This window comes from Budorcas taxicolor, chromosome 21 (genome assembly GCF_023091745.1).
Source record: "Budorcas taxicolor isolate Tak-1 chromosome 21, Takin1.1, whole genome shotgun sequence".
NCBI classification, from domain to species: domain Eukaryota; kingdom Metazoa; phylum Chordata; class Mammalia; order Artiodactyla; family Bovidae; genus Budorcas; species Budorcas taxicolor.
Window position 1 is genome coordinate 61,737,204 of NC_068930.1, and position 27,931 is coordinate 61,765,134.

General features: G+C 40.1%; 1 protein-coding gene across 1 annotated transcript in view; it reads right to left on the reverse strand.

Moving 5' to 3' along the window:
* Positions 1-27,931, reverse strand: part of BTBD7 (BTB domain containing 7) — a 79,310-nt gene that overhangs the window by 20,717 nt on the left and 30,662 nt on the right. Inside the window, exons 3-4 of the mRNA XM_052659935.1 lie at positions 26,780-27,859; positions 668-876 (exon numbers count right to left, since the gene is read on the reverse strand). Of these exons, the coding sequence (XP_052515895.1) occupies positions 668-876; positions 26,780-27,859 (1,289 nt within the window). The remainder of the gene's footprint in view (positions 1-667; positions 877-26,779; positions 27,860-27,931) is intronic.

A 27,931-nucleotide genomic window follows, 5' to 3' on the forward strand; every position in this document is an offset into this window, starting at 1 on the left:
GAAGAAATAGGATATGGCTTAATGAGTTTATAACTTTATAACATTAAAACTGCTGTACAGTTACCAGCATAAAAGTCATACAGCGAATGCAAAAAAGAAAAAAACCAACCTTGAATAAACTCTACCTCAAAGTATTTACTGTTAGTTTAAATTACTTAATTATAAATGATATATAAGAATACAAGAATTTGTTTAAATGTACTTCTGACTAAAAATAAGTAGTTGAAAACATTATTATACTTCAGCAGGACTCATACACTGAATTTTAAGAAATGTCCAAATAGGTCTGAAATTGAATGTTATTTTTGCTTTGTGCTGCTTAAGTCTAAGTATCTTCTGATACTTTACCAAAAATAAAAGAAGCTGTTATAGTGAATCTACTATTAACAGAAGCCAAGAGAATCACCACTGGGATATGCTTCCGACCTTGCCTACTGCCAGAACCCCTTTGGGGAATCGCTGGTTAGGACCTGGGCTGCTTCACACTGCTCAGTGACGGTGGCAGTGAGCGCAAAGGGCCAGAGACCTAGAAACCTTCGGCTGCACCAACATGAAGAGGGCATTCCTGGGTGGGCTGATCTCCCGGGTGGGAGAATAATCGAATACAGATGGGCTTCCTGGTGCACAGACGAATGACAATGAATTTGAGAGGTGTATAAATGATTACCTGTAGGTAGTCAGACTGGACAGCAGTAAGCAGATGATCTTTGCTGAGTTCATAAAAAACATCCGAAGTCATGACCTGGGAAAATTCCTCACAGAGGAAATGTAAAGCTTGTCGGTGCACCCACTTAGAGCCATATGGATGAGAGCTCCACTTGAGGATGGCAATTAAGGTATCTAATGAGATGCTTTCAGCAATGATATCCTCACAGCCTAAAAGAGAAGGCAAATACCTCTTGAGATTAATCATAAATATTATTGAACATTAGTGTGTTAGATACCAATTGTAAAAGTAGCAATAGGAAAAAAAGAACACAGAGATAATAATATCTCATGGAAGTCACCAAGACTTGATGGGATGGGGTAGCAACTGGTAACCATAATAGATTTTGACAACTACAGGGAATCTGCTGTTCCACAAAGATCTACAGAAAAAGGCGGGAATTCTCATAATTGTTTAAGAAAATAAACATCTATGTGCAACTCAAAATCTGTACAAGACAGAGCAGAGAGCACTAGACCAATGGGGAAAGAAGGAAGAATAGGTAGGCATGACACAGCTGTGGGAACTGGCAAGTTGAGGTTTGGATGACACCTGACAGATAAGTGAACCCACACTTAGGGATATGGGTGGGCTATCTTCTGGGAACTACGAGGATATCTGTTTTTGGTATTATTCTAGTAAAAAACCAACACTTTCCATTGTTGATAGTTTCATCCCTTAGAGTACTGCAGTTTTTTTGTTCATTGGTTGAACTAAAAAGAAATACAAGGTTTAAGTGAAAAGGACCAGGATCCTGGAGAAAGTGACTATGACACTTTAAGTGCTTTAAGAAGAGAAGAAAAACATCCGAGGATAGTCAGCTATTTTCCTTTGGAAAAATAATTTCAAAATACAAAGATAAAACACAAACAGAATTGGAGTGACAAAGACTGTGTAAGGGAAAATGGCTAAAGTTGGACAGACATTCTTCACAACTAAGTTTATCATAAAATACAAAAAGAATCCCAATAATGGGGGGATTAGATGCCACTGCCACCGCCACAAATGTAGCTAAACAGGCTGCTCTCCAATGAGCTTGGAGGTTTAAAAGATACAATAAAAGGTAGAAAGGTCAGGAATAAACTCTGGAGACTTTCCAAGCTCAAAGTTCTTGTGAACCCGTGAAAAGAGAATGATAACGATTCCCATTTTCAGGTGATGTATGATCATTAGGAGTCAATATAGAGTTTGTAAAAAGTAATGCATCTTCCCCTTCTGATATGACAACAGAGAAACCGAGTATCATGGAGAACTGTGTAACCTAATTTCTGTAAAGCATTTAACAGAACACTTCATGATGTCTCTAGATTGTTAGCTGAGAAGATGGGGACCGCTGTCTTCACTATATCACTGGTATCTTCTTCCACATGGTAGGCACGGAATAAAAATTTGCTGAATGTACAAATGAGATCTTTGAAGGTAAGACAAAAAGATGTGGAGGGGTGACAGAACACTGGCTAACAGAATCATGTGTAAGAAGCACTGGTCAACTCCTGAGATGGAGTGGAGAGTCTCTACTTTTCTGATGTTCATCAAGTTGGAAAGTAGGCTTCAAAGTCTTGAGATAACCTCAAGCTGGGAAACACAGTTAAAAATACACTGGATAAAATGGTCAAAATTAGCTAAAAAGATGGATCAAAATGAAGGTGGAATCTAACTTAAAAAATCTTAAGTTCTGTATTTAAAGAGAGTCAACTGCAGAGTAGATGACAAGAAGAGCTAGCTTAACTACAACCATTATGTAAAGATAGTATCTGGGTATATTAACTGAATGAATGCCAAAGGTGAAATGATTATTATAAAGCTAAAACAATCACAGGCTTTTAAGACACAAGCATAGAGTCATAATCAAAGGAATAATGTTGCATTGCTGTCCTATTGGATGCTGTGTTCTGTTCTAAGCCCTGTGGTTTTAGACCAGCAATGACAAAACCCTAGAATTCTCAGAGGAGGGCAAAAGTACAGTGAAGAGTTTGAGGCCTGTTAATGAAAAAAGCTCTGAACAATATTATTAATGATTTATGTAAGAGAAACCCAAGGAGAGATGTAAGAGCTATCTTTCAATGTCTGATGGAACCTCATGAGTCAGAAAAAAAAAAAAGACCAATTATCTATGGTTCCAAGGGCAAGTCCTGGGAAACAAATGGATGGTAAAAGAGGAGATTCTGACTCATTATTAAAAAGAAATTTCTAACAATCAGAGGAGAAGGCAATGGCGACCCACTCCAGTACTCTTGCCTGGAAAATCCCATGGACAGAGGAGCCTGGTAGGCTGTAGTCCATGGGATCTTGAAGAGTCGGACACGACTGAGCGACTTCACTTTCACTTTTCTGCTTTGGAGAAGGAAATGGCAACCCACTCCAGTGTTCTGGCCTGGAGAATCCCAGGGATCGGGGAGCCTGGTGGGCTGCCGTCTATGGGGTCGCACAGAGTCGGACACGACTGAGGCGACGTAGTAGTAGTAGCTAACAATCAGAACTGTTCTCCTTACCTCTCCTCAAAAAAAGGATCCCTCTAGAAGAAAGATCCCTCCAGAAAAATGTAGGAGCAGAGCTTAGCTCCTCACATTATGGGTAGAGTACCAAGAACCCTTGGACTTCCCTGGTGGCTCAGTGGTAAAGACTCCACCTGCCAATGCAGGAGACACGGGTTTGATCCCTGGGTCAGGAAGATCCCCTGGAGAAGGAAATGGCAACCTATTCCAGTGTTCTTGCTTGGGAAATCTTATGGACAGAGGAGCCTGGTGGGCAACAGTTCATGGGGTCACAAAAGAGTCAGACATGACTTAGCAGCTAAACAACAGCAATAACCAAGAACCGTTATGCTGGGTATGGAACTAAAGAAGGATGACATCCAAGCTCTTTTGGTCATAATGATAAAATCATTTTTAGAAATAACAGAGTAAGTGTGTGTGTGCGCGCATGAGCACTCAGTTGTAAGAGAGTAATTAAATCTAAAGACTGAAGATTAATTTATTTAATCTAAACCTTAAAATGGCATCCTTATAAAGTGATATCCGCATGTAAATGACACCAGAGGCATGAATATGTGCTCATGAAAAGTGGGAAATATGGAAGTCCTGGACAGTCCTCATGATTTTACAGTAAGTCCTGAATGCCAAGCTGAGGAGGACAGGCCTCGCCCAGCAGCCAATGGAGGACTTCTGTCGTTTTAAAGCAGGCAGCGGAGTAGAGGTGAGCAGTATGAATCACCATGACGGCGAAGGCAATCTGGTAGATGTGCTTGGGGGCAAAACAGGGCAAATTAAAAGAGAAGTTATTTAACAGAATGTGTCACAGTCCTACTAAAACCAGGATATTGGCAGAGGAAAAAAAGAGAAAGATAACATCATATGTTTAAACTTTTCAGGTTTACAAAGAAGTAAGACATAATAAGTAAAACGGACTTTGAAATCAGATTGGCTTGAAACCCCAACTTGGGCATTAGGCAGAAAAGTCACTTTGGGCAAACCACTCAACCACCCTGAGTCTCTTAATTTTTCCTTCATAACTCCTCCACATTCTTTTAGAGCCAGCTGAGATATTGCCTCTTTCAAAAGCCTACCTTGAGCCCATTCCCCAAAGCCTAAGTCAAAAGTTAGGTGTTCCTCCTACCTAAAATCTTCCACAATGTCCTGTGTTTCTCTCTGTAATAGCATTAAATTCTCATACTAGTTTAGTTTACATTTCTGACATATTTGTCTGACTCCTCTGTCAGACTGAGCGCTCTTCTGGGGTAGTGACCCCCCTTTATCTCTGATGCTATAGCACCTGACATCTGGTAGATAATTAAAAACAAAACATAATGCTAACATTTCCGTGCTTAATTTTGATAATATTCTTGAAGAAGGTAATATTATAATTCCCATTTTACAGATGAGAAAACTAAGACTCACAAAGACGAATTAACTTGCCCAAGGTCATACAGCCAGGAAGACAGTCATACTTAATGAAACATCCTTTCCTTCCATCCTAAAAATCTTTTTCCTTGTCATGCTTCTTAACTTAGGTTTTCTAACAATCAACGCTCAACGTAACTTCTTCACTTAGAACTGCCTCTCTCATGAACAGAAAAGCACCTTATAAATTCACCAAACATGGTGATGTTAACTCAGAAATGTAAAAGAAAATTGGGCTAAAATTTAAAAAAAGGTGGAAGGGACATTTTAAAGAGATTTTCCTAGTATTGTCAAAATGAGTATTTTCATGTTATAGTAAACAATTTCAGTTAGTGGTAACTTATCTTTCACCAAGTTTGTCAATAATGGAATGAAAATGTAAATACTACAGCAGCAAGGTCAAATGGATGCTGGCAGGGAAAGGCTAGGAAATGAGATACAAAGAGGCTTCATACAAAGAAATTTCCTTGGAAAAATCTGGACCAGTCTTGTAAAACACTACTGCACACTCAAAGATGGTCAGATTCTTGGTGATGAAGTGTTGATAACCCAAATCCCAAAGACTAATGGATAAATCAGAAAGTCCATTTATGTGCAGTGGAAGTATTCATTTCTAGTCAGTGGAAAGTCTATCTGAGCTCTTCTCAAACTATCTTGCATCAAGGAACAGATTTTTAAGTTTGGTTCTTTTTAAGTTTCCAATCTAACATGAACCAATACGTTAGTAAAATTCAGTAGAAACACTGCTTGAATACTGTGGCAATGTCAAATTGCTACAAAAGTTTTAAAATGCATACTCTCACCAATCTGCTCTCATTGTAGATCCACTTTGAATCAGTTCAGTTGCTTAGTTGTGTCCGACTCTTTGCAACCCCATGGACTGCAGCACGCCAGGTTTGCCTGTCCATCATCAACTCCAGGAGCTTGCTCAAACTCAAGTCCATAGAGTCAGTGATGCCATCCAAACATCTCATCCTCTGCCGTCCCCTTCTCCTCCCACCTTCAATCTTTCCCAGCATGGGGTCTTTTCCAATGAGTCAGTTCTTCGCATTAGGTGGCCAAAGTATTGGAGTTTCAGCTTTAGCATCTGTTCTTCCAATGAATATTCAGGACTGATTTCCTTTAGGATAGACTGGTTGGATCTCCTTGCAGTCCAAGGGACACTCAAGACTATTCTCCAGCACCACAGTTCAAAAGCATCAATTTTTCGACGCTCAGCTTTCTTTACAGTCCAACTCTCACATCCATACATGATTACTGGAAAAACCACAGCTTTGACTGCTGCTGCTGCTAAGTCACTTCAGTCGTGTCCGACTCTGTGTGAGCCCATAGACGGCAGCCCACCAGGCTCCTCTGTCCCTGGGATTCTCCAGGCAAGAACACTGGAGTGGGTTGCCATTTCCTTCTCCAATGCATGAAAGTGAAAAGTGAAAGTGAAGTTCCTCAGTCGTGTCTGACTCTTCACAACCCCATGAACTGTAGCCTGCTAGGCTCCTCTGTCCATGGGATTTTCCAGGCAAGAGTACTGGAGTGGGGTGCCATTGCCTTCTCCGAGCTTTGACTAGATGGACCTTTGTTGGCAAAGCAATGTCTCTGCTTTTCAATATGCTGTCTAGGTTGGTCATAGTTTTTCTTCTAAGTAGGAAGCATCTTTGAACTGCACTCACCATCTGCAGTGATTTTGGAGCCCCCTTTCCCCCACCAAAAAATGTCTCTCACTGTTTCCCCATATATTTCCCATGAAGTGATGGGATTGAATGCCATGATCTTAGTTTTCTGAATGTTGAGTTTTAAGCCAGCTTTTTCACTCTCCTCTTTCACCTTTATCAAGAGGCTCTTTAGTTCTTGGTGTCATCTTCATATCTGAGGTTATTGATACTTCTCCCAGCAATCCTGATTCCAGCTTGTGCTTCATACAGTCCGGCATTTCATATGATGTATTCTTTATGTAAGTTAAATAACTTATACAGCCTTGACATGCTCCTTTCCCAATCTGGAACCAGTCCATGGTTCCATGTCCGGTTCTAACTGTTGCTTCTTGACCTGCATACAGATTTCTCAGGAGGCAGGTCAGGTAGTCTAGTATTCCCATCTCTTGAAGAATTTTCTAGTTTGTTGTGAGCCACACACCACTTAGAACAGTGCTGAACAGTGAGTAGCACCATTCTATCTAAAATCCTTTCCCCTCTGTCAGTTTCAGGATATATGGAAGTCAGACTGTTTCTTCCCATTTGGTCCTAATTAACTTCCAGAGGGCATGCTCGCTCTTCTTCCCTATAGAACTCACCGACTACATTTCCTCACTACAGACAAAATATTACATATATTTCTTTAAATAAAACTAAATAACACAGAATGACTACTTCATCTTTTTAAACTAGAAGTTTAGAGCTTATGAGACTACTGTCCACATACGCTAGATTACTGCTTAGACATAGTCCCTACCACTAGCCTTCTGATCCCCACCACCCCTCAATGGGCAGTGTTACTTCCCTGCAACAAGACTTTGCAATTGGCTGTGAGATCTGCTTTGACCAATTAAATATGTAGAATTCTCCAGGCCAGAATACTGGGGTGGGTAGCCTTTCCTTTCTCCAGGGAAATCTTCCCAACCCAGGGATCAAACCCTGGTCTCCCACACTGCAGGCGGATTCTTTACCAGTTGAGCCACAAGGGAAGCCCAAGAATACTGGCGTACTCCAGTATAGCCTATCCCTTCCCCAGCAGATCTTTCTGACCCAGGAATTGAACCAGGGTCTCCTGCGTTGCAGGCAGATTCTTTACCAACTGAGCTATCATGGAAGCCCAATTAAATGTTAGTGGATGTGATATGACCAAAGGCTTCAAAAGTACTTCTGGGAACTGGGCGTGCCCACTTGCCTCTGCCACTGCCATGGTAAGAACACACAGAGCTAGTCTGTTGGTCCCAGGAGGAAAGTGAGCAGCAGCGGGAACAGAACTGCCAGCCCTACTCAACCACGGGGCCGTCAGAGCGGCCCCAGCTGCTGCAAACCTAAAGCTCGGGTTTAAGCTCACCTGGAAATTTGTGAGAAACATGTTTTTTGTTAAATGCCACTGAAATTCTCTGGTTGTTATATAGCAATGGCTGACTAACAAACCAGAGAACTTTTTGGATGAATCAAAAGCTTTTAACGATTTCCTCATAACGGAAAAACTCATCTGGAGCCTAGACATTTAACATCTCAACGATGCCCACGTATTCTGCTCAGGTAGGAGATCGTCAATGGCGTGGCTGTGAGGCTGGCAGAGAGTGCGAAGTAAACACTTTACAGCTCTTTCGCGCTTCTGTGATAACTCCATTTTACAGATCGATCTCCTACTTTTTTAATCCTTTTCTTCTACTCTCTTTCGCCAGAATATTTTCTTTCTATTCCTTAATGATGACAGAAATGCTTCTTTTCAAAAATTTGAGCTACATAACATGAATGATCAAGGCAGAAATACAAAGAAGTAAAACAAATTAGACATTTAGTGATACCAATGAGTGTTACTCTGAATGTTAAATAGGGCCATTTTCTGTTTTTATTATGAAAATTTTTGTTTTTCTCCTCTCCATGTATCTGATAACCAAAATATACTTCGACGTTGACAGATTTTCGGAATACGCTGTCAGGATCTGTCTCTACTGCTGCTCTCATACTCTTCATTACTCCCAGGTACATCGTCATTTATGTTTCTCCAGTATCAGTGGGAAGCCTTTTCATTGGCTTATAGCCATCAGAAAATATACAAGTGGCTTCCAGATTTAGAATTTCATATTGGGTTTGAGCTGGAAAGAGGAAGAAAGAAATAGACAAGGGGGAAGAAAGAAGAGGAATTATGGCGGAGATTATGGCTTGCCCCACAGCATAAAGCAATACAGTAAGGTTAGAGGAAGGCTGGCCTTAGAGCAGGCACTTCAGTGGCGACTCTTCAGTGGCACCTGAGTTAGAATTAAGACTTCAAGAGCAAATAGGCTCAAGAAAAGAGCTGCTTCAATTCTTTCCTGCTAAACTGTACGGGACTGATTCCAAATCCTAAGGGAAGGAATTATGAAACAAGTGGGAAGTGACAGAAGCATGAAGTAGTAGATAGAGCACTGAAGGTTCTGAATTCAAGTAATTGTATCACTCACTCTTGGCTCTCACTTATCATCCAGTGATAAGTCCTGGATCAAAGCACCCCACGCTCTGTTAGCCTCATTTCCTTACACCCAGGATGAAATAATGCCATCAGAGTTCTGAGGATCATGTTAAAAGTACTCAGGAGCCCATCTGTTCATGGGGCTTCCCTGGTGGCTCAGTCAATAAAGAATCTGTCTGCAATGCAGGAGACCTGGGTTCAATCCTTGGGTTGGGAAGATCCCCTGGAGTAGGAAACGGCAACCCACTCCAGCATTCTTTCCTGGAGAATTTCATGGACAGAGAAGCCTAGTGGGCTACAGTCTGTGGGGTTGCAAACAGTCTGGCATGACTCTGAGCAACCAACACTTTCACTTTCAACCTGTCCATGAGCACTCTGCTTCTCCTAGGCAAGAAATTTTCAATCCGCTGGGCCCATTCACCCTCCTTTCTCTCTCTCCCTCATATACACACATGAAACGAACTACTTAACGTTTCTGATTCTTCCTTCAAAAACACAATTTGATTCGTTTTGTTTTCTATCGACACCACCTTGGTTCAAATACTCCGTACTTCACACCTTAATTATAGAAAAGCTTCCGACTGTCTCCATGCCTTCAGTATTCTAATCCACAATGATCACACCGTTGAAAGGTTTGCTTTCTAAGACACCATTATCAACACATCATCCCTGTACATCTGTTTTAAAAAGGCAACCAGAATTCCAGATCCAAGGCAGAAATGAGCATCAGACATGTGGGTGAGAAGACAAGTCGATCTATGCCTTGGTGCTTTTCACTGCTAGTCCCAGGACTCTGCAACACCTGACAGCTGGTTAGATAAATGCTCCTCTATGCCATCTTTCAGGAGGACCATTCTAAAGAAGACTGTACAAAATTCCTCAAGGCTCCTGGCAGGCTTGAAGCCCCATAACCTCCACTGGTAACCAACACTATGGGCCACTCTTCTGCTGCTTTTCCTCCTCCCTGGTTTCATTCCCCCCAGTTCTCCCCTGTTCACGGGATTCCTTACCAAATTAACTTCCTGCAAGCAAGCCTTTGTTTTAGGCTGTTTCAGCACAGGCTATGGGGGAATGGGAGGGGACACCCACACTATGATAGTAAGACAAGTGGCTCCAGAAAATAAGATTCTTGGGAACGATCCTGGAACTAGATCATTCCCTGGTAAGATGGCACAGAGGACCCCACTCCTAATGGCAAGTGGGATGGTGGCAACCCCTGCCTGTTGCAGTGTGACAATACTAAGATTTTTCACTAAGGGAAGTGTTAGTTTAGCAGTAGTGGTTGTGGCTGCACTTGAATGGAAACATGATTGATTCTAAGGACCTGGTGCTGGCTGGCTGGCTTAGAAGTCATGAAAAAAGAAAATGACAGTCACTCTTTAAGCCTAAGAATTCTGTCAAAACAAGGGAACTTCTAGATTGGTGTTCAAAGATACCCTTATTTCCTAGAGCTGCAGAAAAGACTGCTAAAACTTAGGCTCAAGATTTAATTGTATCAGATCTATGAAGAAGAGCTGAACAAAATCCTGACAAATCTATGACAAAATGTGGATCCTGAGAGGAAGAGCTGGACACAGAAACCTTGAAAGGGGCTATTTGGTGGATGAGGAATGCTAAGCCCCAAGATTCACTTGAACTTTCCAGGCTGGGAGAAGCAGCACCCTGCTCCCAACTCCCTGCTAGAGGACAGCACCCTTCTCTTGCCAGAAGACCCTGAAGGTGCCTGAAAAGACAATGCTGCCCTCTTCAGTATCTGCCCTGGCCTCCTCTCACTAGCTCCAAACCAATAATCAGGATCTGTTCGAGCATAATCACAGTTTGAGGGAGAAGTACAGTCCCTGTTCTGGGAAGAAAGAGCATATACACCCAAAGAACTGCATGACCTGGATGTAAATACTGTGGGAGTGGTTACTGAGAGTCCTGGGCCAGGGTGCGAGGTGTGGGACAGGACAACAGGAGCAGGAAGGTGCTCTTCCAGAATCCAAGGGACTCAACTGCAGCATCTTTTGGTGCTTCTCTGCTCAGTGATAACGGAACCTGGGCAATTGCAGATACTTCTGGGATGAAGGTCTGGGTCCTCTCACCTGGTAGGCTATCTAGACCTGCTGAAATGCTGGCAAAGCAGGAAGAAAATCTAGGTGCAGTGATGAAAGACGGAGACTGTGCTGATCTGTACTGTTTAAACTTCTCTAAGCTAAAACTCTTTTCCACAATCATCCCCAAAGTTGGCCAAAACAGAAATGCGTGATGTGAAAGGAAGCAGCAGCAGCCATCACTCTCTAAAAATCCCTGAAGCTAGATGTGGTGAAGGGCAGACCCGGAGATGGCCCTGGATCCTAGCTGTTCCCTGCTCTCCGCACTCCGCATCCAGCTCTCCCTCCCAGCTGCAGCTCTGGTGACACCACTGGCCCCAGGCCACCACCAGATGCCTGGCTGCACCCACAGACAGGCCACTCTCCCCTGTGCAGCCCCACCCAACTGCCTCGACATCCTTGGCTTCCCAGGTTGACTGGTTGTTAACTCCTTTGGGTTCAACCCCTTCCACCACAGCAGACCTTCACTCCCCCAGCTTCTCCCACAACTGTATCAGGACCAATTCCTAAAATGATTCTCTTACCCTGGAAGTCAGTGGTGCTCAGCTTCCCTGGCTGAAACCCAAGTGATACAGTTATGACGAGAATTATCAATTAAAGCCTCCACCCAACTGCAGCAGCTGGGGTTGTGGCTAATTGTATCATCTTTCCTGAACTGAGTCTTTTATAGAAGTGCTGCTGGTTAGCACCTTGAAGACTCTGTGGTAAATTGGATTTAAATTACTGCTCTCCTCTAATTAAGTTAAATCACATGAAATTATTGATATTAAACCATTCTACTCTATGAAAGTCAGAAGATTAAATAATGTATTTGTTTTCTGCTGCTATACAACAAATGATCACAAACATAGTGGGTTAACTAAAATCTCATATTTTCTGTGGGTCAGGAGTCTGGGCACAGGTCACCTGGGTCCTCAGGGTTTCCTAAGGCTGCAGTCAAGGTGTCAACTAGGTTCACATTCTCAATTAGGGAAGAATTTGCTTCCAAGTTCATTCAGGTTGCTGGCAAAAATCATTTCCTTGCCGCTGTATAACTAAAGGCCCAGCTTCTTGCTGGCTATTAGCTGAGGGTTCACAATCTCCTCCAAGAGGCTGCCTGCAGTTCTTTCCATGCGGTCCACTCAACAGGCCATCATATAACACAAAAGCTGACTTCTTCAAAGCTGGCAGAGTAAAAAGTCTCTAGTCTCTGGGGAACAGAAAGTTGAGAGGGCAGGAGACCTTCTGATGAGTCCCCTTTTGAATTCTGCTCCATTTGAATGTATTATCTATTCAAAAAAAAAAAAAAAAAAACACCACCACCACCAGGCTAGGGAAGGTGCCAGGAGTTCCTTCCCTCAGTGCTCAACATAAGATCAATCACTGTCCACAAAATGCAAGCAGATAGTGGGAGGGAAATCAGAAGGTTCTCTGCTCTGAGAACATGACTCCCTTTTGATATGGAAGACACAAATCACTGAGATTCACGTTGCTTGTGTGTGAAAATATACAAATAGTGCTGGTACTCTTCACTCTTACAGCTCTGCCAAGCCATGCGAGAGGGAAAAACAGACAAAGATGTGAAAGAAGCTGAAAATATCTACACAACAACTTTGGTAACTAGAGGAGGAGGCTAAAGCACACAGACAACAAGTGATAAAAGACTGAAGGGTTCTCTTTTTACCATGAAAGGAAACAAACAAAATCTCTAAGATATGTAGTTAAATACAGATTGGTATTTCTCTAATGTTTATGCTATTAATTCTAATATGACATTTTAAATTATTTATTCTTTAGTATTTTGGGGGGTGAAAATAGCATATTGAAAGGGAAAAGCAGTCATGGGGATGTCCATTCTCTGGACACAGATACTTTATATAAGCCTCTGGTAAATTAAAATGCAAGGAGATCTAATTCTGGGATCTACAGGATGCCTGAATTCCTCGAAATTGACACATGCTCTTTTGTTCAGGCATCTATCTGGAAGAGAGATGTCAAGATACACCACTAGAGTCAGACTGATCCGAGACCCAACACCATGATCTGAAACCCAATCCCAACTCCCTATAGCTGTGTGATGTGTGAAATTCTGCCTGTTTCCTCATCTGAAAAAATGTTTCCTAATCCTACCTCATCAGGTTATTTTGAGGATTAAATAATATACACAGAGCATTTAGTGCATTAACTTATGATAAACATTAAATAAGTAGCAGCTATTACTATAACTGGTGTGTTGCAGTCCATGGTTCGCAAAGAGTTGGACACGACTTAACAACTGACCAACAGTTACTGTAATTAGGTTTTCTTGAAGAGGGCATTCACTGTACTGGGGTATTCTAATTCAAAAGCAAGTACAGGGATCTGTAGGGGTAGGGGTGACAGAGGGTAGGAAATGAGCACAATCTTAAGAGAGCAAAGGAAAGATCATAAAGGGAACAGAAATGGCCAGTGACAACCTAAATGTATTGGCGTCTCTTACAGATCACTTGTTAAAATGCTACATAAAATCAACCCTAGTACTCAGTATGTGAAAAACTCAGAGGTTCATGCCTTTTTATCTAAAAACAAAAATTACCCCTTTATACCCATATCTTGTTTATTACCCATCATTTAACAGCAAATGGATGGGGAAACGATGGAAACAGTGGGCTCCAAAATCACTGCAGATGGTGACTGCAGCCATGAAATTAAAAGATGCTTATTCCTTGGGAGAAAAGCTATGACCAACATAGACAGCATATTAAAAAGCAGAGACATTATTTTACCAACAAAGGTCCATCTAGTTAAAGCTACGGTTTTTCCAGTAGTTATGTACGGATGTGAGAGTTGGGACTATAAAGAAAGCTGAGCACTGAAGAACTAGTATTGGAGAAGACTCTTGAGAGTCCCTTGGACAGCAAGGAGATCCAGCCAGTCCATCCTAAAGGAAATCAGTCCTGAATATTCACTGGAAGGACTCATGCCGAAGCTGAAACTCCCATACTTTGGCCACCTGATGCGAAGAACTGACTCCTTGGAAAAGATCCTGATGCAGGGAAAGATTGAAGGCAGGAGAAGGGGACGACAGAAGATAAGATGTTTGGATGGCATCACCGACTCGATGGACATGAGTTTGAGTAAGCTCTGGGAGTTGGTAATGAACAGGGAAGCCTGGCGTGCTGCAGTCCACGGGGTTGCAAAGAATCGGACAGGGCTGAGGGAATGAACTGAACTTGTTTATTATTCTTAGACCATTTTCCCACTAGTAACAAAATATTAAGTTAGTATCCTTAATTCCATCATCACAGTAAGGGAAAAATCCAAAGCATTTGAGGGAGAGCCATGTAATAAACGATTTTCAGAAAAGTTTTTGATATCTACTGGTTTAGTTATCTCCTCAGTATAATCGTATGCTCCATTTGCAACAATGCACCTCACAGATGACTTCCACTTACAGAAATCTTATTCCCTTTCCCCTTCAAATAGAAAAGAGTAGGTCTAGAGTTGAAAACCCAGGATTCAAATCTTGGCCTTAACACTTTCTAGTTCTAACCTCCAGTGACAGTATTTTCAAGCCTCAGTTTATCTGTAAAATAGAGATAATACCTACCACAGAGTACATCGTGAACTGAAAGCATACACAATACCTGGCAAAAAAAAATAGGTGTTCAAAAAATTTCTACTGATTAAACACATAAATACAGTATGGAACTTTTAAAAAGAATAGTAATTTTTGATGTGTAATTTACACAGATTTTATCTGCTTAAAGAAAGTATACATTTAAAATAAAAACACTATTTCTGGAACAGTTCTTATGGTCTCCACCTGCATGCTGCAACCGAAGACATCTTTCAGAAAATGTAAATTTAATCAGGTCACATGCTCAGGATAAAACCAAACGTCTTAGCGTGGTATACCAAGTTCTTTATTACCTAGCTGTGCTGGTTGCTACAGCCTCATTTCTTGCTACATCATACCTCTCTCTCATCTCTGCAACCCCTACAACCTCCCCCACAAAACCAGAAGTGCCCTGCTCTCACTTATCTCTAGACCTTGCCACCTGAAGTTCCTTCTGCCTGATATGGGCTTCTTTACTTACTTAACTCCTATTCATTCTCCAGGTCGCAGCTTCTCTGTAAAGTTCTTCTAGATACCGTCCCTCCTTCCCTAACTCCATATATTGAAGTTAGGGCTTCTCTCTTCCTATGTGCTCCCTACCGTTCATGGCTTTACTCTATTAAGGCATTTACACACTGGAACTGCCTATTGGCACCCACCACTAGACTATCTCATTCATTACTTTCACTCTCAGAGTATGGCACACAGTAAGAGCTCAGTGTTTGCTAAATGGATAAGTCTAGGAATCACAGTGCTAATTCTATAGAAAGATCCACTGGAATCTAAAGGTTATATTCCTCTCTCCCTCCACAATGTTCGATTTTTACCTTTGAAAACTCAGGCTGCTATTATTCTCTCAGGTTTACAGACCTATTGTAATGACCAGGTTTACAACATTCTATCTACTTCTATTTCACTTAGTACTTCTAAAAATTTGATAATTAAAACGTAGGTTAGGAGGGGGTTCACACCACTGAAGACTTCAGATATTTAATACTTTTACTTACACTTAACAAACAAAAACTATCAATCCAGAATTTGAGATGAAGCATAAAAAAAGCAATTAATCATACATTTCTGAACCTTTCACAATTAGATACAAGCTCATTAGATATAAGCTCAGAAAGATATCAAGGTTTAGAAAACCAATATGAGGGCCACATATTTTCAACAACAGTTCAGTGAATCAGGTTCCAAAATTCAGTACCGTCTTTTTTTGGGGGCTGAGCCATGTGGCATGTGGGATCTTGATCAGGGAAAGAACCAGCTCCGCCGTGCAGTGGAATCACAGAGTCTTAACCACTGGACTGCTGCGGAAGTACCAGCATTGTTCTTCAATGGAAACTTTAATAGGACGTAACTCTGACAATGAAAACAGTATTAAAATAAACCCACTTCAGGGGCCTATTACGGTTGAAGAGGAACTTGGTTAAAAACAAAGACATGTAAGTGTGCAAACAGTGTTTTCAGTTTTCTGGCACAACTTTCAGATGTGTGGATGTTTCACCTTCAAGTGCCTTGACATGTAAAAACATTTACTGGAAGTCTTATGGACATGTCCACACTAAGCATGAAACAAAAATGTTTTAGTGACGAGAACAAAAACAGAGCTCAAAGCCTTGTAATATATCAAAGCTACCCTCTTCGTGGAGACATATTTAGTGAGGCCAGCTCATGTTAACTTATAATAGAAATTGATACTCCTTTTCATCTAAATATGAGAAAAAATAGTTTTGAGGCAAGAACTTTCTAGTCAGTTTATATTCACTGAATATTTTAGCAGGTCCATAAATTAACACTCTAAGATTCAGTCTTCATGAGATATTTATAAAAAGGTACTATTCGTCAACAGTGTTTTTCACTGGGGAGTGAGACTAAAGGGTTTTTAAAACAACTTTTTTATTATTTGAATTATCTGAATATCCAATCAGGGCATCCTTTTTATTTTTAGAAACAAAAATATAGTTTTTAAAATAAAGTGTTAGTCACTCAATCGTGTCCAACTCTTTGCGACCCCATAGACGACAGCCCACCAGGCTCCTCTCTCCATAGAATTCTCCATGCAAGAGTACTGGAGTGGATTGCCATTCCCTTCTCCAAGGCATCTTCCCAACTCAGGGACTGAACCTGGGTCTCCCACACAGCAGGCAGATTCTTTACCCTCTGAGCCACTAGGGAAGCCCAGGTAGCTATTCTTTACTGACATCATTTTCCCAAAGTTTATTAAGTATGTAAAAAGCAAGACACAGGATAACGTGTATTCAGTTCAGTTCAGTCGCTCAGTCGTGTCTGACTCTTTGCGACCCCATGAACTGCAGCACGCCAGGCCTCCCTGTCCATCACCAACTCCTGGAGTTCACTCAGACTCACGTCCATTGAGTTGGTGATGCCATCCAGCCATCTCACCCTCTGTCATCCCCCTTTCCTCCTGTCCCCAATCCCTCCCAGCATCAGGGTCTTTTGCAATGAGTCAACTCTTCACATGAGGTGGCCAAAGTACTGGAGTTTCAGCTTTAGCATCATTCCTTCCAAAGAAATCCCAGGGCTGATCTCCTTCAGAATGGACTGGTTGCAACAGAACAAGAGATGCACTGAAATATACACACACATTCAAACATCAGAGGTTTGTAAGAACAGTCAAAACTGTTCAAAGTCTGTCATCAATACGCATTTGGGGAAAGGAGTGGTAGTAGATGAAAATACGGTTTATCGATGAGTTACTGAACACACTGTCTAAAGTTTCTTAAAGTGTAAAGTAAAGGGACTTCCCCGGCGCTCCAGTGGTTAGGACTCTGTCTTTCCACTGCAGGCGGCACAGATCTGATCCCTGGTTGTGGAACTAAGATCCCGTCCTCCACGCCCCCCACCAAAAAATATATATATATAATAGAAGCTTCACTACTTCACACAGAGTTGGTGCTCAGTAAATGTTTGTTTTGAGGTCCATTTTTTGATCAGTAGACGCGGCCTTCGAGAAGCAGCAAGTTACTTTCCTCATCTCTAAAACAAGCAGGATGATAGCAGTTACCACACAAGCTACTGTAAAGCTTAAGGGAGGTCTTACACATAACAAGTTTAGCCCAATGTTTTGCACATAGCAACAGCTAAATATGCTAATCTATCTGAATTTCTAGAACAGTTTTCTCCAGCCACTTCCAAAACCAGAACTGGGCAGAATGGTTGTATCTGGTCAGAGTTCTTCCACTTGGGATTTTTTAGGAGTTAAGTGCAATATTTGGTTTTAAGGCAGAAATGGCAACTCTGTATTTCAAAACTGAGTTTGAAAAGGCAGGAGACTTGTTCAATACAGAGGTTTTTCCTTCTGTCATTTTCCTTCCTCACTCACTAATACCCCCTCCAAATCCTGTTTTCCATGTATCAGTCTAAGATGCATCTTAGACTGCATTAGTTTCTGCACTTCTTGGCAACGGAAGGCATAAGAGGAGTAGTAAAAATCTGACAATGGCAGAGTTAGAAAAATAAAAATAACTTGGGGCTTTAGGAAATGGCCCATTCAGGCCATTTTCTCAGTGTTTCTAAGAGAAAAAGGGACTATAACTGAATCAAAGCAAAATGGGAGTTTATGCCAAAAAGCCCACCACCACAGGGAACACTGTATGTACCATGTTTTTTAATGGCTCTGTTTTGCCATCTAACATTGGATATTTCTTGCAACTGTATCACTGTTTTTTTTAAAGTCTTAATTAATCTGGTAAACTTTTTAGACTTTGGAAACTTGAAACTGTGCTGTCAAATGATGTGTAAGGAAAATAACTCAATGCTTATCTTCAGAAATTGTCTACTAAGAGTTAACGTAAATAAATTTAAAAACCATATGTTAAAGCCCAACTGTGAGCCAGGCATAGTGTTTGGTGCCTGCACTTCTATTAAGAGGAATAAACGAGCTCAGGCTGAGGAACCTAGACAGAATTTATATGGTTAGTATGTGGCAGAGGCAGTATGAGAACACAGATCTAACTCCAGACTTCATATTTATAAAATATTAATAACATTAAATTTGGGCATTGTTATGTATCTCTGAATCTCTCCGGGCAAATGGAAGACCCATTCTGCAAGCTTCATGGGGCTGCTGTAAAAATGACATTAAACAGCATATGCTTGCAGTTCAAGATGGTGGAGCTCAAGGACCTTTGCTTATCTCCTCTTGCAAGAGCACCAAAATTGCAACTAGCTGTTGGACAACCATCCACAGGAGGATGCTGGAACCCACTAATAAAGATACCCCACATCCAAAGACAAAGAAGGAGCTGCAGTGAGATGGTAGCAGGGGGGCAATCATGATAAAATCAAATCCCATACCCACCAGATGGGTGACCTACAGACTAGAGAACAATAATACCAAGGAAGTTGTCACACTATTGCTGAAGGTTACATTCTGAACCCCAAGTTAGGATTCCCACCCTGAGGATCCAACAAAGGGATTGGGAATCCCAAAGGAATCTGGCCTTCAGAGCCAGAGGGATTTGATTAAAGGCTTTCCAGGGACTGATTGAACTGAATGTGAAATAAGTACAGTTGTGTGGTAGTTCTAATGTTCTTCGGCATTGACCTTTGGGATTGCTCTTCAGTGTGGAAAGCTCGCACAGGGTTGGACACGACTGCTGCGACTTAGCAGCAGCAGCAGCAGCAGCAGCAGCATGGACCAAGAAAGTAAAGAGCTGATGAGACAATTTTATTAGAAATTTAACTTAAAATTGAGTTTAACAGTATAGAATTATACATCACTTAGACCACATCTAAATTTATTTTTATAATAATACTTCATATTTATCCCCTCGATTTAGGCTCACTGTTCTCTTTTTTTTACAACTAGGGGTAAACATTGATTACACTCTCCCCTTTTTTAAAAGAAAAAGTTATGCAGTCTGCATGGGTACTAAAGATAATTCAAAATATATAACTGAGAGTCTATCAAAAGCAAAGGCCTGTGTTAGGTTCTTCGGGTGATTCAAAGATGACTCAGATTTGGAACTTGTCTTTAGAGAATATAGTTGATACAGGTTGGTAGAGCAAAGTTACACAGGTTAATTTCAAAACAAGTCAGAAGATGTAAAAACCTAAAAGAATGATAAAAGAAGTGTTTTTGAAGTTTGCAAGAAGCAGGAACACTTAATTTGAAATGCCTAAGACAAAACACGGGAAGTCGCATATGAGTTTGGTCTTTTTAAAGGCAAGGGTAGAATTTGGACATTTAGTGAACAAAGTCAAAGATATTACAAAACTAAAGAACAGTGTGCGCAGAGGGTCAGAGGTAAAGAGTTTACAGTCTATATGAAAAAGTTTAAGTTATAAAATAAAATGTGGAATTAAATATTTTAAATATTACACATTGGAACCTTATTCACAATTTTGAGTTAAGTGCTAAATTTCATTATGATGAAAGATGTGTAACTTGAGTCATTTGAACTGCCATTCCTGAAACAGATTAATTCTTCAACCATCAGTTCAGTTCAGTTCAGTTGCTCAGTGGTGTCCGACTTCAACCATATCCCATGTTTAACTGAAACCTGTATTTACTACTTTGATTTACTGATGATGGTATTTAACTTAGCTCCACTGTTCTCTAGCAAGTATATCCAGACTAAGCTGCCGAAGAGCAAACAATTAGAGGGAGAAGCAAAATGAACTATCAGAGCAACCAAACGGAGACAGAAGGGAGCGTGTTAACATGGGGACAATGGAGAGGATGGGAAGAGGGAGGAATGGATTAGAGTGGGGGCAGTTTTTGTTATTCTGTATTTGTTTCAAGTCACATACTCCTGGAATCTGACCAAGTTGCTAAGAGAAAAAATTAGGTCATTGCTTTCAGTTGTTTCTCTGTTAAGAGTTTTAATTCAATAAAGTATAATCACATGCATTACAACTAAAAACAGGGGCAATGTATTTCAGAAGCTATTTTGGAACTAAAGCTATAAATAAATTTCATATTCCAAAGATTGAAAAATACATTTTTGATCAATATGAAAAAAACAAATCTGTATTTTAGAGCACACAACTGTAAGATGTCCCTGACTGGAATATGCATGCAGATGCTGGTGCTAACTCAACAGTATTTATGAAAAGGAAACAGAAGTTCTATCGGCCTGTGGGTTGTTAAAAGTTCATGAGAAAATCTATAGTTCCTCTAAAGAGTCGGTATTTACTAAAAGAATTACAAATCAATAAATAATATATTCTCACTGTTCTCACGTTTTCAGAGCTGTTTATGCAGTGTATTCTAAGGTCATTGTATAAAGTCAGTGATTAAACACCTGGTCCTTCATCTGAAGCTCTTCCAATCTAGTCATTTATTTTGGAATTTTATACACTGGTCTTTCAATATAGTTACTGTTATGAACTAGGCTTCTAAGCTGCAACCACAGAAAACAACTTCAGTTGGCTTAAACAGAAAAGGAATTTATCTGAAAGGAGACTGTGAGCCCAGAGTTGCTGGGAAAGTTGGAGAGCAGGCTCAGAGCACAATCAACAAAGGAAGACTGCGAGTTGAGTACTGCAGCACAGAGCAGCCCAGTGAGGACCTTGTGTGGCCTCGGGGCCCGGGCCAAAGCTGCTCCCGGACAGTGAATGCCATCACTGGCACCACTGACACTGATTTCTCTGCTTTTCCACTAGGTGTTGCTGTTCCCACCGTGCTTCCAGAAGGAATTCTCCACAGTCCCCAAATCTCGGTGCCATCAACACTCTAGATTCAGAAAGTCTAGGTCACGTGGGGGAGCCCTGACCACAGAGAAGACTGAGAAAACACTGGGAGGTGGGCTCGGTCTTCTATCAAGACCTACGTGGCAAGAACCGCCTAACACAAAGGAGGAGTTCCTCACTCGGGGCTGCTGAAAAAGTCAAATAACTGACCTGGGAATACTTGTCTATCCAGGAAAGAATGGCCTGCTCAGCACAAAGCCCTCTGTTCTCTGGCTAAGTGCTTGGAAGCTGAGTGGTGACCTACCCAGCTAGCCCACAATGCCCCACGTACGTGCTTACCCCACCCCCAAGCGGTTCAGTCCCAACATGCTCACAGCTGAGATGGCTCTGAATTGTTCCTACACCAGTTTGGTTGGCTCCTACAACTAGGCCACAGTGGCCTCTCACCATCATTAGAAATTGTTTTTCACACTGCTCCCCTGTCTCACCATGCCCAGATTCCTGGGCTTCAGGTTGGAAGAGCTGGTGTGACTCACAGCTTCATCACTTACAAGACTGGGAAAATGCTAGTTATTAATTTCTGAGCCGTACCATACTCATAGGTTGTCAGGATAACCAAATGAGAGGAAAGTAAAGGCTCCATGTAGGCCAAAATTATAAGCATGATCTCATTAGTTAACAGCCCTGATAGGTATGATAAATTCCCTAGTTCTTTAGGACCATGGCCAATCCAGATCTTGCTGGTTCTTCTGGGTACTAATGTCACATCTCTATTATAAAAAATTAAATTTGTAATCAAAGCAATATAGGCTCATAATTTAGAAAGTCTTATACTTAGCAGCAATAAAAAGTGTACCCTAAAAGCAAAACCTTCTGCCCTTATCTCTCCTTCACTTAGTCTTGCTTCCCAGAGGCAACTATGCTCTTTAGTATCTATCTTCTGATATTATCTCTTTATAATTTTATAAATTTTATTAAACCAATACTCAGTGTTCAAATCATAGTGACTACTTAAATACTATTTACTGCTGAACCAAGCTGTGTACTAGAATTATATTTTCTTCCATACTTAACTTTAAATTTTTCTTGGAAATTATTAATTTCCTCTTTTCTCACTTCACTTTTAATAAATCAGCAACAGCTAATTTTTCACAAGTGTACCAAAAGATCTGTAATACTTCTTTCAATGTCATTTGTCACTTAATTTTCAAACATTCAGGCAATTGGTCTCTTCCAAGATATCTACTTCTTGGAGACTCTCCTCCTCAACCAGTCTAGACTAGATACCCACTACATCTAATGCACAGCTAGTATCTAGGATTTCCTTTTCTTCTTTCTGGTGTTACACCCCGTTTTTTGGATCCCATACTTTCTGGTTCTTCGTTTACTTCATCATTTATTGGAATACATCCTTAGTAGCTTCCTGAGTAGGGTTAAAATTTTTTGAGGCATGACTGGAAAATGCATTTATTTAGCCTGACATTTGATTGACTGTTTGGCTTTGTGTTTAAAACAATTTTCCATCATCTTTTTAAAGGTACATTCAGTTGTTGCTACTGGAAAGGTCACTATCATTGTTTCCTATTTCTTGTATGGAACTCACCCTTTCACCTCCCAGTGAGTTTAGAATCTTCTCTTTTTCTCTGGTATCTTGTAGTGACAGGGATGAAATTTTTGAAATACAGAAATCCCTTTAGCTTTGGCAGTATTTATTACATTACTCCTTAGATACTGTCTTCTCTTCCCTTTTCCCTAGTATATATTCTACAGCCGTTATTTATGATGCTACAGTTTCTGGATGAACACTCGTTTCTTACTGTTGTCCATCTCTTTGCTAATCTGTTCTACTTTCCAGATTCCTTCAACTTTCCCTTCCAATCCTCCTATAATTTTCATTTCTAAAAGCTCCTCTTTTCACTTTTATAGCATCTTACGTATGTCTCGTTATTCAATAATCTATTCTTTTATTCTTTTATGTAAGGATATTTTGATTCTATTGACATTTTCTTCTCTCCCTTCATTGTGTGTTTCCTCTAGCATGCGTCCTTGTTTCTGTCTCAATCTGCAAGCTTTTCTCAAACATCCAGTACACCCTGGATGGGTTTTTATATGGAAGACTAAAGGCAGTTTAACAGCTATTTGGAAGGTCTGTTGCACAAGCAGGCTTGCTGACTGCTGTCTTCCTTGTAGGACATCTGGAAGGCAAACCGGCTTTTTCATTGTATAACTACTGAGCATCATTTCATCGTGAAACCCCAAAGCAGGTCTATATGCTCTTCATATAGACCACTTCTGGAGCACCAGTTTATTGTCTGGTATCTGTCCAGTTTGGACCAGAGCAGGGAAAGGTAGAGAGTGTAGGCTTTCACGTAATTCCAGATCTCAATCCTGTGTCTTATCCCCACCCTTCTTTATAGCTATTTCCAGATGCGAAATCTATTTTCCTTTCTTTGAAAATAAACCTCAGGACTCTTGTGTTTAGAAGGGAATTGAGGAGGCAGGTCAGGATTTGCCACCTAGCTGCAAACGACGTCAATGCAAGAACAGACAGGTGGATCGCTGAAGTAGAATGAAAAAGTGCTAAACCATGTATTCGTGGGAGCTTAATAAAGGGTAGCACACATGAGTAAGCTGAAGCCTCATTACCTGTTAATTCACCTCCCTAACAGTGATTGCCTACTTCTCTGAATAAAACACATTCTCAATGTAAGCCAAGAATCCTCCCTTTTATCCACTTGCCAAATTACTCTGGCTGTCTGCCTATACTGCCTCTTTTTATGATGTTCTTAAAACTATTAAATCACCTCTCCACCTTGAAGAGCATATGTTGTCTCGAGGTCCTAGCTTCCCTTGATAGAATTTGCCTCCTTTTAAAACTGGGCTTTAATTTTTAAAGTCAAACCTAATTTGGAATAAGAAGGTTAACAGTCATTAGTTCATAAACATTTACTCAGTGCCTATTATGCCCCAGGCACTGAGGATACAAGGATGAGAACAATATGATCCTATACTCAAGCTGCCAGGCTAGTCTCACAGGCTTTCTTAACCAGGAGTCTTCAAATGAATCATAGAAGACAGAAAATTATTTTGGGGACTATTTCCTTAATTCTCTCCACAATGGTATGTAACTAGTACCACACTAAATGCAGTGGAGAGATGCTAATTCCCTACACATAACAGATGCCTCAGAGCATTATAGGTTCAGCATGCTTGCAGAACTCTAGCTGAAACTTGAGTGACAAATGGCCAGATACAACAGTCTGATAAATGGTATGCACCAGTTTGCTAGGGATAAAATTACAGTCAAGTCTTAAAAACAATAATTACTTTAAAAAATTTTGCAAACTAGTCTCAATATGGGGTTTAGTCAATATAATTTAAAAAGTTATTTTTTAAAACTTAAAAAGTTAGTTTTAGAAGAGACTGTGGTAGTGAATAATACATGCTGTGATGATTTTCATTTAGCGGTTAACATTTATTGAATGCTTACTGTGTCCTGAGCACTGTTCAGATCGCCTGATATGTATTACTTCCTTTAATCCTCATAATCCTACCTCATAGTATTACTATTCTTATTTCACAAATGGGAAAACAGGGGCTTAGAGATGACTTACTTTAAGGTTAAACAAGTTAAAACATGATAGTAAAGAATTCAAATCCAGTTTGTCTGGTTTCAGAGTCTGAGATCTTAAGCTTTATGGTATAAAATCCCTCTTCAAGTGACTAAATAGTCTCCTTCCCATGGGAATGAGGTAAAACTGTGCTGGTTATGATTGGCTATATATAAACCCTAGTATGAACAGTCTAATGAGTATGGGAGAAAGGCAATGCCTACACAGTGTGCAAAAAAACAAAACATCAAGTAACTCAAACTCTGTAGTTTGAATAATGAAAAATTTGAATTTGAATAATAGGGAGTCATGTATACTCAAATTTAAGGGAATATTTGCTTGCTTGTTTTAAGTAACCAAAATTAAAGTTCTGCAAGGAGTGGTTTTATAGCTCTAAATGTGCTCCAAAAAATAAAATTTCTAGCTCCTGATAAATTATACATATAAAAATTTAACTCAACATAAAAAAGAAAAAACCACTCTAGATCAAATATTATCCAAGATCCCAAGAGCCAGTTCACCATTTTATTTTCTGTTAAAAACTTAACAACAAAACAAAAAAACTATACCAAGGGATGCTTTCCCAGTTTTAAAAACAGTATACACAATACACTTTGGTTTCCTATTATTTCAATGTTTCAAAAATAAAACCATTTTGAGAAAAGAGAGATTACTACACCTTTATGGTAGCGCTGCAAACTGTTTTTCTGTAGAGGCATTTTCTGACAAATTTGGTTTTACAGAATGAAAGAATGGTAGGGCAAGCTGCTAGGTTATTTTTGATAACACATTTTCCTATAGTCTGATATCTAATGGTCTACTGTTACTCATAGCAAGAAAATATTTTAATGACATTTTGATTTGGCAATAAAACAAAATTAGTACTATTACTACATAGGAAATGGTAAAGTAAGATTTTTTAAAAGATTCTTTATGTAATAGAAATCTCAACTTTTTTCACTTGTGCTTATCAATGTCTTTCAATAATCTCTCCTATTTTATTACTGACACTGTTATTTAACTGGGGCTTTTATTTTTTTCAAAGTTCTACTGACTTGTTGATTTAGCTACACAATACAGATTTTTTTCCAAACTAAAAAATGTGCTTAGTTTTCCTTATTTAAATATATATCTTTTACCCAAATCATTAACATTCTCTGCTAATTTGAAACTTCTAGTGTTTTTTCAGCAAACATGCATCAGCTACATTTCTGAAGTACCTTCATGTCATATAGCTTGTTTTCTTTTAATATACAATCATAGAAAGCTAAGAGTACATTCTGTCAAGACAGCAAATTCCCTTTCTCTCCCACAGAAGGTCTCTTTCCAGCTCTGAAATGTTATGATTCTAATGTTTACCACAGATATACACTAAAAGATATATTCTTCTAGTGTAGCTGTAGTGCAATTATTTGCCTATAACACAAAAAATGTGTCATTCCAACTTAGTAAATTTACTTTAAATTAAATGAAGAAGGCAAATGAGTTTAAGAACAAACTGCTTTATACTCCATAAGCTGTTGCTTGATGCACAGCTGAACTTGAAAAGATAGAGAATATTTAAAAAATATAAGTCAGAAACCTTGCCCAACTTTTTGATTCAAATACATCTGTATCTAAATGAGACTATCTTCATTTTTGTAATGAACTTTCATTCATATTCTAAATATTTAAGTATCAATAAGGCACTGAGTATATATACGAGAATCTAAATTACCCAAGGAGTCTCAGACCAAGAATAACCTTGAAATCTGGGAAACAGGACTAGCTCAAAGCTCAAGAGCAGACAGGGCAGTAGCTGGGTAATTACATATTTTCACACCTATCATCTTACATTAGGGAAGAAAGAGCCTCAAGTCTCATCTATTCTTAATCCTTAGTTTTGAATGCTTGGTTTTAATACCAAATGAAGAGCCACATTAACACTAACCCTCACTCTGTCTCAGATGTCGTAACTATAGATTTGAAGAAACTGACTGTCACATCCCAAACACTGAAATCATGGAACATGATAGTTGTGCTTTCAATCTGGCAGACAAATGTGCAATTCCAGAGATCCAGATTAAAATTAAAAGTCAGAATTTCGTTACCTTGTGCAAGCATGTTAAATTCCAAGAACAGTGCTATGTGGTAAAGCTCCATGGCTTCTTCCGCCCTGGTCATGTTTGGCTTCCCTGCGACGAGAGCCTGAACTTCACTGAGACTCCCCACAGAGGGGCTGCAGTGCAAAACGGCCAGGTCCACCATGTCAGTATACATACAGTGTAATATCACTTTTGCATATTTTTTTGGTATAATGGACTCATCTAATATAATTCTTGTGGGAGTCCTCAAAGTTCGGTCTGTGATTTCTTCACCAGTCCGTATCCTTCTTTGTAATAAATTTCGAAAAAATGGGGACCGTGCTGAAATAATAGCCTTGTGAGCTTTGAGCTCTTCATCTAAACAGTTCTGATTTCCACCAAAAGCTTCAACCAGTTCAGAGTCTGAAGAAAAACTAAGGACGACATCATAATAGCACATGTAATCAAAGAGTCCACGCATATCTACATCAAGGGAATTTGGTGTTCCAAATTCTTCCCTAAGCTGAACGAGGATATCAACATTTTGAAACCTTGAGTCCTCCATTCCAAACTCTCCCGTGTAAAGGTAGTGGAGCAAAGCAGAAAACATGGGCATATCTATACCAGCTGTATTGATGTCCATGATGATCTCTGCCCCATACTCAGGTGAGGAAGAAAGTAGTGTTTTAAAAAATGGACATCTTGCCGCCAAAATGGCACGATGAACAGGAAAGCAAGTTTCTTGAAATATTAAGTCTACATCAGTACAATACTTGTACTCATAAAGATCGGCCATATCTTTCTGCAATGTCCGGGCTTCTGGTCGAGCCACACTGGCTTGTAAAGAAAGCTCCTTTAAGGCTGAAGTTCCCTCATATTCCTCCACTAACGCATTGACATCTCGAACATCCCAACCAGAGAGGAGTTCTCGCATCTGCTTGGCGTGATCAGCAGACCGATTAGATTTCCGACGCTTGATGAACTTCTTTTTGAGGGTGGCAAGGCCAGAGGTTCTCTTTTTTTTATCTTGTGGTTTCTCATGGCCATGGTCAAGACTATATAATTTTGATTCACAACCATAGCCTTGCTGAGAATAGGATGATGTCCCTAAGAAGGAAATTAAACAAGTGAAAATTTAGTTCTTTTTTCTTAACAGTCATTTTCAACATTCAGTTTAAC